The 13,803-nt window shown below is 36.4% G+C and overlaps 1 protein-coding gene across 1 annotated transcript in view; it reads right to left on the bottom strand.

The window, feature by feature from the left end:
- Positions 1-13,803, bottom strand: part of ZCCHC4 (zinc finger CCHC-type containing 4) — a 48,140-nt gene that overhangs the window by 14,605 nt on the left and 19,732 nt on the right. The window contains exons 6-8 of the mRNA XM_024745561.1: positions 6,305-6,377; positions 1,999-2,149; positions 336-436 (exon numbers count right to left, since the gene is read on the bottom strand). Of these exons, the coding sequence (XP_024601329.1) occupies positions 336-436; positions 1,999-2,149; positions 6,305-6,377 (325 nt within the window). The remainder of the gene's footprint in view (positions 1-335; positions 437-1,998; positions 2,150-6,304; positions 6,378-13,803) is intronic.

Genomic DNA, 13,803 nt, shown 5'->3' with positions numbered 1-13,803 from the left:
GTGATGCTGAAAGATCAGATCGTTTGGTCTAAACCTGGCTACAGCTCAGAGTCACCCGGGAAACTTGGTAAAATATTTTTTCTTAGGGCTTTACCCTCTGATTTTGGTTTAGTAGGTTTATTTTGGTACCTAAGAATCTATATTTTTAGTAAGCACCCTAGAGATTACAGACATTTAGGAACTACTGCACTAAGTGACATATGATGTAGTTTTAGTGTTTCATGCAGCTTATAGTGTTTGCATTTACTAAAACCGATGAATCATCTTACCAGAATATTTATTTAAGCAGAATATCCATTCCCCAACCATGTCAGAAAACAGAATATTTGCTATACCTGGTAATCCAGCATGCAGAAGCTTGGGAAAAACTGACAAATTCGGGATTCAAAAAAATAGGGAAAAATCCAGAATATGGGTAGTTCTTTGTGACTGTTATCTAATGGATCACAAAAAAAGAGAAAAGAAAATAAGAAACTGATATTAAAGAAAAAAATAAAGTAGAAAGCTGTTACTGAAAATATATGGTATTGGGAGAAATTGTAATCCTTCAATACATTTAAATCATACAAACGAAGAGATGATTTACCAGGGTACCATTTACAACTTGACCTTTCCCAAAAGTCAATGGAAACATTCTTTTATATCTAAACACAGCTATACATGGTATGTAAAAGTTATCTTTACATGCATATCACTATAGTCCAGGTAAAGGCAAAGATATTACAAAAAAAGTGGGAGATAAAAAATGAGCATCACTTTGAAGCACAAAGGTGGTTGTGATATGGTAGAAGGAAACCTGGACCAAAATGCAGAAGGCCTTAGGTCTGAATCTTAGCTCTGCCATAACTCACTATGCCAGCTTTCAGGGTGAATCCATCTTTTCTGAATCATGCAAGATTCTTATAAACAATTTTATCCAAATTAATTTTTATGAGAGACAGGGGACATAGCTATTAATTACAGAGCACCTGATACAGGCTAGTACAATGCTAGGTGCTTTCTGTATGTTATCTCCTTAAATAACCCCTGGAGTTAGGTGTTAATATAGTAATCTCATTTCACAGATGCGGAGACTGAAGCTGCAAAATTTAAGCAATTTGTTCAAATTCATGCAGCTAATAAGCAGCAGAATCGGTTCAAGCTCACAAAGCTTTTTATTGCTTTCCAAACAATAATGACTTTATCCACTCTGATAAGTAGACTTCAGAACCAAAAATAAGTGGAATACTTAGCACTGTGAGTCATGTTTTAAATTTCATTTGCATCCTGTCCCCAAAGCACACTATTTATATAGCACAATTAATGGAGAAGCTTGATCACAAATTCCTGACACTCTTACATTTATCAACTTGCAGGTTGGAAACTGAAAAATGATTATACTGACTAATTAGATAATTACATAAAATACTTTGAAGTCCTAAGCCATTTTAAGCTGAATATCCCCCAGTCATTAACCCACTTCTAAGCTTGGGTATCCATGTGACACTGATAACCACTGTTAGGCGCCTGGACAGCCAACCTTCCCACACAAATCCTGGCACAGTTTAGAGCTGTGGACCAGGGGCTGGGTGCCTTCCTAGAGTTCTGGGCAAGACTTTTGGAAGAGGAAATGTAAGGTCTAAGTGGGCAGAGATAAGTGTCTGTCTTGTTCACCCTTCCATTCCCAGCACCTAAACAGTACCTGGTACATAGTGGCCATTCAGGAAATATTTACTGAAGAAATGCCAACAGTTCACTGCTATTCTTCATAATGTCCCCTTATGCCCACCAAAAACAAATACTTTACCTATGAGCCATTTTTAAAACACATGATTAGAATAATACGAAGTGTATCATGACGATAAAGTTATTATCAAATAAGCCTATTTTTAAAAAAAGAAGAGAACGCAAGACATGTATATTTTATCAGTGCTCTGATTCACTGAGCTCTGCTAATATTTGACAGGAAGTATATACATAGATACATGTTTATTTTGCAGTAAGTAATAAATTACACACCTTGGCTTTGACCTTCTTTCCACATAGCAATTAACTTCTTGAATGTAACAGCCAGAGGTTCAACCAAGCCACCAAAAGGAGGATCTGTCACCATAATGACTCCTTCACCTTTATCCTTCTGTAAAAATGTTCTGCATACTTCAAGGGCAGCCTGGAACAAACAGAAATTCATTTCTAAATTAGGACTAAAGGGAGGTACTTCATCCTATTGGGAGGAGAATGCATTAGGCTCAGTCTCACTCTTCGGAGTGAACTTCACCCACCCTGCCACCCCAGAGTCCCTCAGTGACATCCTGAAGCCTCTCTCATTCAGCCCCCGTAAGATTTTATCTTTGGGTTCCTTGGGTTTTTAAAATTGCAAATTCAAACACCATCACTGTCAGAGGACTACACATTCAAATGGTTAAATTAAAAAACTAAATTTAGTAACCTAAAAGAGAGAAACTCATTACCCATGAGGACTATCTAAAATGCTAAATTCAACTGAACAAACAGAAGCAAGGACTGTGCTAAACACTGGAGACACAAAGACGAATAAGACATATTTTTTCCTGTCTGGTTTGTCCACCACCATAAGTTCAGGTTAATGAGAGCCAAATTACCAGTTAAACATGCACATGTTTTTGAGGGCCAGGTAAATGACAGGCACATTTGAACATGCAAAGTAAATAAATGAAAGCTCACAAATAAAGCTTATCCAGGCCATGAAACCATGCCATTAACACATTTTCCCAGCAAGCTGACGTGTTTTTATTGATTGCAAAGTTAACATTAAAAACTGTCTAGGATATTTATCACTTCTTTGCTTTGGGAGAAGTCAGTGAGAGACAGACCTGTAATATTAGCTCTAATCTACTGACTTTGTAGTTGCTTTCAAGTACTTATCTATAAAAGCAAATCAACACAGTATACAAAATGGCAGAAGATTTGAAAGCTTAATGGCATTTAAACTTTAATAAACCTATATGTACTTTGTAATAAAATATATATTGCTTTACTACTAAATCAACTTAGAAGACCCAACTGATGAAAGGAAAAAAATCACAACATCCTAATCCCTTTTCTCTAGTAAAGTCTTTATTAACTTCCTCCGGAAAGTCCTACAGCAAAGGATGGTGTCAAGAAGGTTAATCATTTTTCAAGTGCTGCCTGGCACTTCCTTAACCTGCCTACACGAACAAGGACTAAAAGTACAGATGATGTTACTGAAAAACTTCAAATTCCTTAGAGTAAACCAGCTATACTCCAATACAAATTTTAAAATAAATAAATAAATTAAAACCCCTTAGAGTTAAAAGTAGAAAAAAGAAAATCAGTGAACGAGGCCTGAACTCTTAACCAAATTAAAAAAGAAATTAAAGAATATCTTCCCAGGTAAGAATCAATGGTGGGATGTCCCGTCTAGGTTGCTGAGGGTCCTAATGTTGACCACCTACGGGAAACAGACACTTGCTTACGCCACCAAGGTTGACAATAACTTAACTCTGTTCTTCATCTCAGTCATCAATAAAAAAGTGCTCAGCATTTTAAATAGCCACTCTCTGTACACACTTTAACCACCTTACCAATAAGGCGTATGACATTTTTTATTACCCAAAAGACTATATTATTTGCTATGAAAAAACTCCTGTGCAGAAAACTCCTACTTTTTAATCCCATGAACTGTGAAGAGCTTCTGTGCAGTGGCAGAGGCTTAGATCCTCAAAGGCACATGGTACCTCAAAGGCTTATATGCCTTCACAGACAGACACCTAGTAGACACTTAAATGCTTTGGTGATTGATTAGTAGATGGTAATCGCTACTGAAAACCCTGCCTCCGTAAGTAGGTAGAAAAAGGGGAGACAGTAAAATCATTAAACAATAGTTTTCTGTAGGTCATTCTCTACAGTTGCAGTGTCATTTAGTGGCTGCTCCTAAAATACAGAGAAAGGAGAGCCTGAGCTGGATGACTGTTTTCTTCTGTGAAACAGAACATGGAGCTCAGTCTTGGCAGCTTATTCCAACTGTTATTCTAGAAACTTGTAAGGTAATTCTATAAACTCTCAATAAAAGTTACATAGAATTTCCTAGAAAAGGCTACTTACATGTTACTTTCTTAAGATATATGAAATTGCTAGCCAGCTCTTCGGTATGTAAATGTAATTTTACTCGTCTTTATTGTTCAAATTAAAAAGCAAAATCATGGTCTGGTATTAAAAACAAATAAACAAATACCTGACCCACTACTGCAGCATCAAGCAGTAATATGAACTAAGTTCCTTCCTCAGCTGTGTCACCAGTGCTGACAACCCCCCTGAGCTCCAAGCCCCACAGTTTCAAGAGACCACACTGGACACTTGCACGTCGATGTCGTGCCAGCCCCACAAATTCAACATTTCCAAACGTCGCTTCCACACTTCCCTACTCTCTGTTTTGAAGAATGGAAGATGAATCTTTTTTTTTTTTTTTTGCGGTACGCGGGCCTCTCACTGTTGTGGCCTCTCTCGTTGCGGAGCACAGGCTCCGGACACGCAGGCTCAGCAGCCATGGCTCACGGGCCCAGCCGCTCCATGGCATGTGGGATCTTCCCGGACTGGGGCACGAACCCGTGTCCCCTGCATCGGCAGGGGGACTCTCAACCACTGTGCCACCAGGGAAGCCCCCCATGTCATCTTTGACTTCACCCCCGGTACACTTATCACCACGTCTTCTTTTATTTTCTTTTTTTAATTGAGGTATAACTGACGTATAACGTTATTATTAGTTTCAGGTGTACACAGAGTAAATTACACCAAGTCTTCTGGTTTCCATATGGGAAATGCCTTCAGAATCCACTTCTTTCCTCTCTTTTCCCCACTGTCACTGTCCGAGGTGAGAAGCCCCTCTTCATCTTCTGTCAAGCGGTCTTTCAATTCCTTGTTCTCCTTCATGCTCATCGAATCAGTTCTCAAATTCTAATGCTTATCAACCACACAAGCACTTTGGGAAACAGTGAAGTCTAATTCTGTTACTTACTTCACTACTTGGTTTTCATAGCTTTCACGGCTGAAAAACATGTATCCCCATGCTAAACGGATTCTGATGGAAGGAGTACATCACTGGCTATACTTACTAAATCTCATTTTTCAATAAGTCTCATTTTTTCAATCCCAACCAACAATTTAGAATCTATTTTCATTTCCTGAATGCTTAGTTTTTTAGTCTTGCTTGGTTTTCATTCTATCATTAGCTAGTATCTTAAAGCACAATATATACTTAAAACATGACTCACAATTCTTTAAAAATTGATATATACCCATCACATATATGTATGGATATGCTTAAAGCAGTCTTGATAATTTCAAACATTTTTGACCAACCTCCTGTCAGGTGTGATTACTTGGTTGATTATAGATTTTATTTTGTAATGGGACTGACAAAGAGCTCAAATTAGGAGTAGAAATACCAGCTCTGCTATGTTGTTTATTCACAATGATGTTATTAACATCATATTGAAAGAAGATTTTTTTAAATCACTCTCCCTTTTTTATAAGGTTATTTTTTTAAGAGTAGTTTTAGGTTTACACCAAAATTGAGAGGAAGGTACAGCGATATCCCACATACCCCCTGCCCCACACATGGATAACCGCTCCCACTATCAACAGCACCCACCAGAGTGGGACATTTGTTAGAAGTGATGAACCTAAACTGACACATTATCACCCAGAGTTCATAGATTGGAGTTAACTCTTGACACTATTTTTTAAGGATTGGTTTAATAAAACCATAAATCCCCTTAACTGGGACATGAAATTTATCAGGAAGGCAGACAGTAAACAACTACAGAATTATTTAATTACAGCATCATAAATCTACAAAGGAGAACCTGACCTTGTCTGAGGGCCAGGGGAGGCTAAAGAAAGTGACTTGGAACAGGGTTCCGAAGGATGAGGTGACATCAACAAGGCAAAGAGAGAGTAGAAGGTGGAGGGAACAGCATGGGCAAAAGCCCCTGTGGTGGAAAGGCCAGTTTGAGATGAAGGTCATATGTCCTGAACATGAGCAGCAAAGCAGGAACAGGGAGAGGACAGGCTGGAGAGTGGCAGGGGTCAGACCACAAACAGCTACGTGAGTCTTGGTGAGAAAGTCGCTCTTCACCCAAGAAGCAGTGAAAAGTCATGAAAGATGAATAACATGATCACCTCTAGGTGCTCAATACACACTCAGTGAATTAACAAAAATAAATATCAATAAATGGTAGAAAAGCCACCATTTGCTCTTGAGGGACCCTAGAAAAATAATGAAGGAAATACAATAAAAGAAAGAGATAATTGTCATAATTCTTACCTTTCCATCAAAGAAGTGATGGTTAAACATGTTATAATGGCAAAAACTATCTTCCATATAAAATTGTGAATACCTGTAAGATAATTTGTTTATTACTGCAGTTACTTGTCTGGTCATAGTTATACATAAATAAATAAATAAATGTAAACTAAATTTTAAAACTATGAAATCACACCTTTAATAAAATCAATTTCATCATCCTTTAGTTTTTTGAAATAAAGAATACTTTCCCAAAATCTCAAGAAGTCAGCAACAGAGGATGAATAACAAACTTAAATTATGGTCCCAAGTTTAATAAACCAGTGGCAAAACTACAGAACACTCATATATAAAAAACACATATAATCTTCTGGTTCCTACGGACCAGAAGATTCTACATAAATAATCATGTCCCTGATAGATTATTATGCAACTTAAGCTTGAGATGGGCTGGCAATTAAAATACATCTCTCATAGTTAATAATTTTAAGGAAAATACTGAATCAACATTTCTTCTCAACAGCTGTTAATTATTTTCTTCCGTGGTTAACAAAAAAAGGTATTTAATACAGAGTTTTTCTTGTCTATTGTGAATTAGCTTAATAAAATATGCTTCTCAATATGTAAGAGAAAAGAAGTACGCACATTTCATATATACTGAATTAGTGCCAGGAAAGAGGATATTTATTTACTGATTGAATCATTTTATTCTTCTAACATACTACTTTAAAATGCAGTCAGTAACGAATGAGAGTACCAGCTTCGGGTATTAACATTTTATAAATTTTCGCTAATTTACTAGGCAAAATTCATACCACATCATGGCTTAAATTTGCATTTATTTGACTTCTTACAAAACTGAGTTTTCTTTATTCCTTAATTTTATTTGTACTGCCTAGGTCTGTTTTTCCCATTTATGTCTATGGGCCTTAATGTCTTTCTTGCTGATTTCTGAGTTTTTTTTGTATAATATAGAAACCTCTTTTACCTCAATAGGATTTTGAACTTCTACAGTTTTGTCATAAACAATTCACATATGAACCACACCATCCTTCTACAGAATTCATAACCTAGTGGAAAGACTGAGAAAAAATCAGGGACACATCCTTACTTACACAGCTTCTTTGCTTCTACTTCTACTCAAAGTTATTTATGACCATCTATAACTGATCACCAACCATGCTGAGTATTTAATACAACGGACAAGCCTAGTTTATCCTCTTCCTATTACACTGAGGCTAAGAGTACAGCTGTACAGTCGGGTGGTCTGGTTTCAAACTCTGGGTCTCTCACTTACTAGCTGTGTAATCTTAGTAAGTTATTTAACCTATCTGAGCCCCAATTTCTTCATCTACAAAATAGGAAAATAGTTTCTATAATACTTCATAGGACTTGGTAAGAATAAATAAGATAAAGTATGTAAAGTGTTGAATACAATGCCAGCTACACAGCATATACTGAAATGTCAGGTATCATTATTTTAATAAATACCAGCTATAAAGATGTATGTCTCAGTGACTCTAATATTAGGGAATTACGCTTATGCCCAATCAAGATATCTCCTCCTATAATTTAAATCCGTTTCTTGTTATTCTGTGGAGATGGAAGAACAGCTGTTCGCCATTCTCAGTACAATATCCTTTAATATCACTTAAGATACTGTTAGTACATCTGATGATTTCATAAAACAAATTTGCACTGAAGAAATAAACAGAAGGTTTGAATAACTGAAAAATATTTAAACTATATACTGTAACTCAAGGAACATTCCAAAACACTGTGGGACAATGTAAATTACCATTAATAAACAAATGTCTTCCTCTTTAACCAAATCCCAAATAGCTGATAATATAGCTATATCAGTTAATTTACACATATATATTAATACTAGTACAGCTGTGGATCAACCATCATTTGAGAGTGTTCTTCGCTCTTGCATTGCTTTGTGTGAGCAAGGGAAAATACAATCTCTTTTTAAATATATTTCTACCACCCTCCATTTATTTTCATTGCTTCATGATGCAACAGTCATTTTTTAAGATTAAAAAAAAATTTTATTTACATAAAATTCAGCATAGCACACTCATCCAAAATGTTCTGGGCAGCAGTGGGCAGAGCCAGAGAGAGAAAAAAGCCAAGATTTCAGCTCTAAGTTTCCATCAAACACAAACAATGAAGCATAATTATTCATATTTTAAATTATGAAAAATCACTCAACATCACCCTCTTAGGATGAAACTGGCCACAAAGAATTATTCTGTCCATTGAATAAGGCAAACAAAACCAATCAGAAATGCATGCACTTGAAAACTGCTCAAAAGGACATTCATTTAATTTGGTCATTCATTCTCTTTAAATCAGAGTCAGTTACCAAGTATGAAACATGTTCTACACAAAGGAAATGTAATCAAGAGCTGAATAAAACTAGTTCATGAAATAAGCCTAAAAAATACATTTTTTGATACAACTTTATTTGGACGATAGTTTGCCAAACAGTGTTTCATATCTTTCATGCTAAAGTTAGAGCATATAGAAATCCATCTTAGCAAATGTTAACTTCATATCTTAGACCCCAAGAAAAGGACATTTACCGGACATTTACATACAGCCCTGGAGTTGAGGCAGTTCTCTGCAGCCTTGCACAGACCTTACGTAGGGCAACAACAAGCCAAAGTCAAAGTGCCAGAAGGAACTATTCAGTACCACTTTATACCACAAAGGAATGTTTCCCTGATTTAACTGTGGTCCTTGTGAGAAATCTGAACCAACCCCACACTCCATCATAGTGTAAATACAGGCAACAGGCTGAGTTCATTCTGGCTACAAACATATGTCAATAAACCAGCTCTATCTTAGCACCCAATGTTGACCTTTTACAGAACTGACTCAGAAACAGAGTAGCTATCAAGGAAGCTATGCTAGGATACCACAGTACTATACCTTCAGCTTTTGTCTGCAACACACACACACAGGTTTACAGACACAAAGAAAAAAAGCATCTGTGTATTCCACAGGTTATAAAACAACTTTATCCACATCCCCTACTCCCTATTCTGACCAGGGGATTTGAACTACAGGCTCAAGAAAGGTAAAACTTCAAGGCATGGCATTTAAGGCAAAAGAGTTAAAGGGCCATATAAATCTTTCAAATTAAAAGTACATCAGGTAAGATGCAAAGAGTTCTGGAAAATGTGTACAACGATATGAATGTACTTCACTTACTTAACACTACTGAACTATACACTTAAAAAATGTTTAACATGGTAAATTTTATATTTACTATGTGTACTTTATTGTAATTTTTTAAAAACAAGTAAACAGGGCAGTAGCAATGAACAATAGATAATAAAATTTAAAAAAACAATTTATTTACAATAGCAACAAAAAGAATAAAGTGTTTAGGAACAAATTTAACAAAAGAAGTACAAGTCTTGCACACTGAAAACTACAAAATATTGTTTAAAAAACTTAAAGAATATCTAAATAAATGGAAAGACATCTCATATTCATGAACCAGAACACTTAATATTAAGATGAAAATACCCCTCAAATTGATCTGTAAATTCAATTCAATCCCTATAAAAAGGCCAGTTGGCTTTTTTGTAGAAACTGAGAAGGTAATTCTAAAATTCATATAGAAGTGCAAGGAACCCACAACAGCCAACACAATCTTGAAAGAGAATTAAGTTGAAAGACTCACACTTTGCAATTTCAAAACTCAGTACAAAGCAACAATAATGAAGATAGTGTGGGACTGGCATAACGACAGACATAGATCAATGGAATAGAATTTAGAGTCTACAAATAAATCCATACATTTATGGTCGTTTGGTTTTCAATAAGGTTCCAAGACCATTCAATGGGAAAAGAATAATCATTTTAACAAATGGTGCCAAGGCAACTGGATATCCACATGCAAAGAATAAAGTTAGACCCCTACCTCATACCATATATAAAAATTACTCAAAAGAAATCAATGACCTAAATATAAGAGGTAAAATTAAAAACTCTTAGAAGAAAACAAGTGTAAATATTCATGACTTTGGATTAGGCAATAGTTTCTTGGTATGACACCTAAAACACAAGCAACCAAAGAAAACAGAATGATTGGACTCCATCAAAAGTGAAAAAACACAAAGAACGGGAGAAAATATTTACGAATCATATATCTGATAGGGATCTAGTATCCAGAATATATTGAGAACTCTTTCAATTCAACAATAAGACAAATAACCAATTTTAAAAATGGGCAAAGGACTGAATAGACATTTCTCCAAAAAGATAAACAATTGACCATAAGCACATGCTCAACAACATTAGCCACCAATAAAATGCAAAACAAACCACAATGAGACACTACTTCAAAAAGACAGAGAATAACAAGTGTTGACAAAGATGTGGAGAAATTGGAACTCTCATACATTGCTGTTGGTAAAGTAAAACAGTGCAGTCACCTTGGAAAACAGTTTGGGAGTCCCTCAAAAAGTTAAACACAGAATCACCACATGACCAAGCAATTCTACTCCTAGGTATATTTATGGCCTCAGTTGTGTCCCCTCAACTAATTCATATGCTGAAGCACTGATCCCTCAGTCTCTCAAAAGGTAACTATATTTGGAGAGAGGCCCCTTAAAGAGGTAATTAAATTAATTTTTAAGCTTTTTCTTTTAAAAAATTTTTTAATTGAAATATGATTGATGTACAATGTTATGTTAATTTCAGGTGTACTAAGAGGTGACTAAGTTAAAAGGAGGTCATTAGGGTGGGCCCCAATGCATATGACTGGTATCTTTATAAGAAGAGGAAATCTGGACACATAAAGAGATACCAGGGATGTGCACACACACAGGAAAGACCATGTGATGACACAGAAGGCAGCTATCCGCAAGCCAAGGAGAGAGATTTCAGAAGAAACCAAACCTGGGACTTCCCTGGTGGCGCAGTGGTTAAGAATCCACCTGCCAATGCAGGGGACACAGGTTCGAGCCCTGGTCTGGGAAGATCCCACATGCCATGGAGCAACTAAGCCCATGCACCACAACTACTGAGCCTGTACTCTAGTGCTTGCGAGCCACAACTACTGAGGCCGTGTGCCACAACTACTGAAGCCTGCACACCTACAGCCCATGCTCTGCAACAAGTGAAGCCACTGCAATGAGAAGCCCGTGCACCACAACGAAGAGTAGCCCCTGCTCTCCACAACTAGAGAAAGCCCGCGCACAGCAATGAAGACCCAACACAGCCAAAAATAAATAAATAAATAATAAAATAAATTGTAAAAAAAAAGAAGAAACCAAACCTACTGACACCCTGATCTTCGACTTCTAGCCTCCAAAACTGTGGGAAATTTCTATTGTTTAACCCACCCAGTCTGTGGTATTTTGTTATGACAGCCCTAGCAAATTAATACAATACCCAAGAGAGATGAAAACGTATGTGCTGCTGACAACTGACATATATTGTCTTGAATAATTCAGTTGTGGACATCTTTTTTTTTTGTCTTTTTTTTGTCTTTCTAGTACCTATATCTCCCCTTGTTTCAGTCAAACATCCATTTCCTATGGAGAACCCACTCCTTAGCACTCTATCTGCCAGGCCACAGTGATGATTCTGGGATGGCTATGTAACCCCAGGCAAGGTAGGCAGAGTACTCACTGGAGTTTTGCTGCTGGAGCTCTTGGGAAAGATTCTTTTTCTACTGGGCAGTTCAGCTGAGACTATGTAAGTTTAAAGCTGCTGCCCACCAAAGTCCTTGGCAGAATGAAGGAAGCTGTCTGAAGAATAAGGCCAGTACAGACAGAAACACAGAATGAGAGATAGAGAGAGAGAAAGACAGAGCTCTAAAAAACTGTGAGGCCCAGGATCTCAACTGGACTGAAGCCTGTTATACCCTAGACTCCAGTAGTGTGAGCCAATACATTCCCAGCGACATAAATGGATTTCTGGGACTCTAATGAAAGAAAGATTCCTGACTAATATGAATGCCTGACTCTAAATACATGAATAACCTGGAAACCAGTTATTAACGCATTTGAAAACTATTGTGGAACAAAGCAGGGGGATAGGTGGAAAAAGGGCAACCTAGAAGGATGACAAGAGAGAAATATAGGTTATATAAGAAAGGCTTATATACACTTCCAAAAGCAAAGTTATTTCCAGAGGATAATTTAATTTGGGGGCCCAGACTGACTGGGTTTGAATCCTGAGCTGGACATTTATAAACTGTGACTTTGGTCAAGTTATTTAATTTCTTTGTACCTCAGTTTTCTATTCTGAGGAAAAGGAGAATGTTAATAGTATCTGCCTTATAGGTCTGTTGTGAGGATCAAAGGATTTAGAATAGGGTTTGACAAGTGACAAGTACTCACTAAATACTAGTCATTGTTAATATTGTTATTATAAGACCTCAGAAGTTAAATTTCTACCTTTAAAATAATACATTTATAATAATTTAACAATAATACTTTAGGAAAGAAACATGGTAGTTAAAAAAGAAATTGAGATATTCATACAATGGGATATTATACAACCATAAAAGGAAGTACAGTTATATGCTATGACATGGAGGAATTTTGAAAACATTATGCTAAAGTGAAAGAGGCCAGACATAAAGGTCACACATTGTATGATTCCATTTATATAAAACATCCAGAATAGACAAATCCATGGAGACAGAAAGCAGATTAATGGTTATTAGGGGAAGTAAGGAGTTTCTTTGTAGTGTGATTAAAAATGTTCTGGAATCATGGGTGATGGCTGCAAAACCTAGTGAATATATCAAAAACTGCTGAAATACACACTTTAAAATGGTAAATTTTAGTGAATTATAACTCAATTTAAAAAAAGAATTTGAGTTTAAGAAGAAGTCCATATTATCACTTATGGAATTCCATTTTCCCGAGGATTACTCACATCAAGCAGGTATTTGTAAAGTGTGTGCTAGTCCTGTTAATAAGGGATGAGGGTTACAGAAAGTGTGGGTTATTTCTGAGAAACATATGTGCTTATATTAGATAACCTAAAGTTGACTTGGAAGTCTAAAGAAAAATAAATAACGAAAGCTGTACATTTTATTGTGACTTTCTACACTTTAAAAATCTGTCTGCCTGTTTTTAGGGAGAAAAAGCATATGTAATTTCATAGAGAAGCTGAGTAATAATACTAGAGAGAATCCAGCAAATGCTGGAATATTGGCCAAATAGACTCTATCAGATTAAATAAAAAGAAACTCAAAGCCCGATTCCTTCAATACACTCAAGAACAAGTAAAATATACTGAGAACACGGTATCTTACAGACTCACCATGAACTCCTGGAAATCAAACAATTACAGACACTAGGAAGAGTACTTCAAGTTTACAGAATCAGAGAGTCTGAGGATGGACACATTTGCCATCCTGTGTTGTAAATCAAACGTCTGTATCTTCTCAATTACCACCAGAGGGGGGACTCAAGATGTGGTCCACTATCTCACCTGTTTGTTCCAACACATCAGGTGCCATTTAATTCTGACCCTCTCCC

This window comes from Neophocaena asiaeorientalis, unplaced genomic scaffold (genome assembly GCF_003031525.2).
Source record: "Neophocaena asiaeorientalis asiaeorientalis breed wild unplaced genomic scaffold, Neophocaena_asiaeorientalis_V1.1 scaffold397, whole genome shotgun sequence".
NCBI lineage: Eukaryota > Metazoa > Chordata > Mammalia > Artiodactyla > Phocoenidae > Neophocaena > Neophocaena asiaeorientalis.
This window is presented reverse-complemented; position numbering and strand designations above follow the sequence as displayed.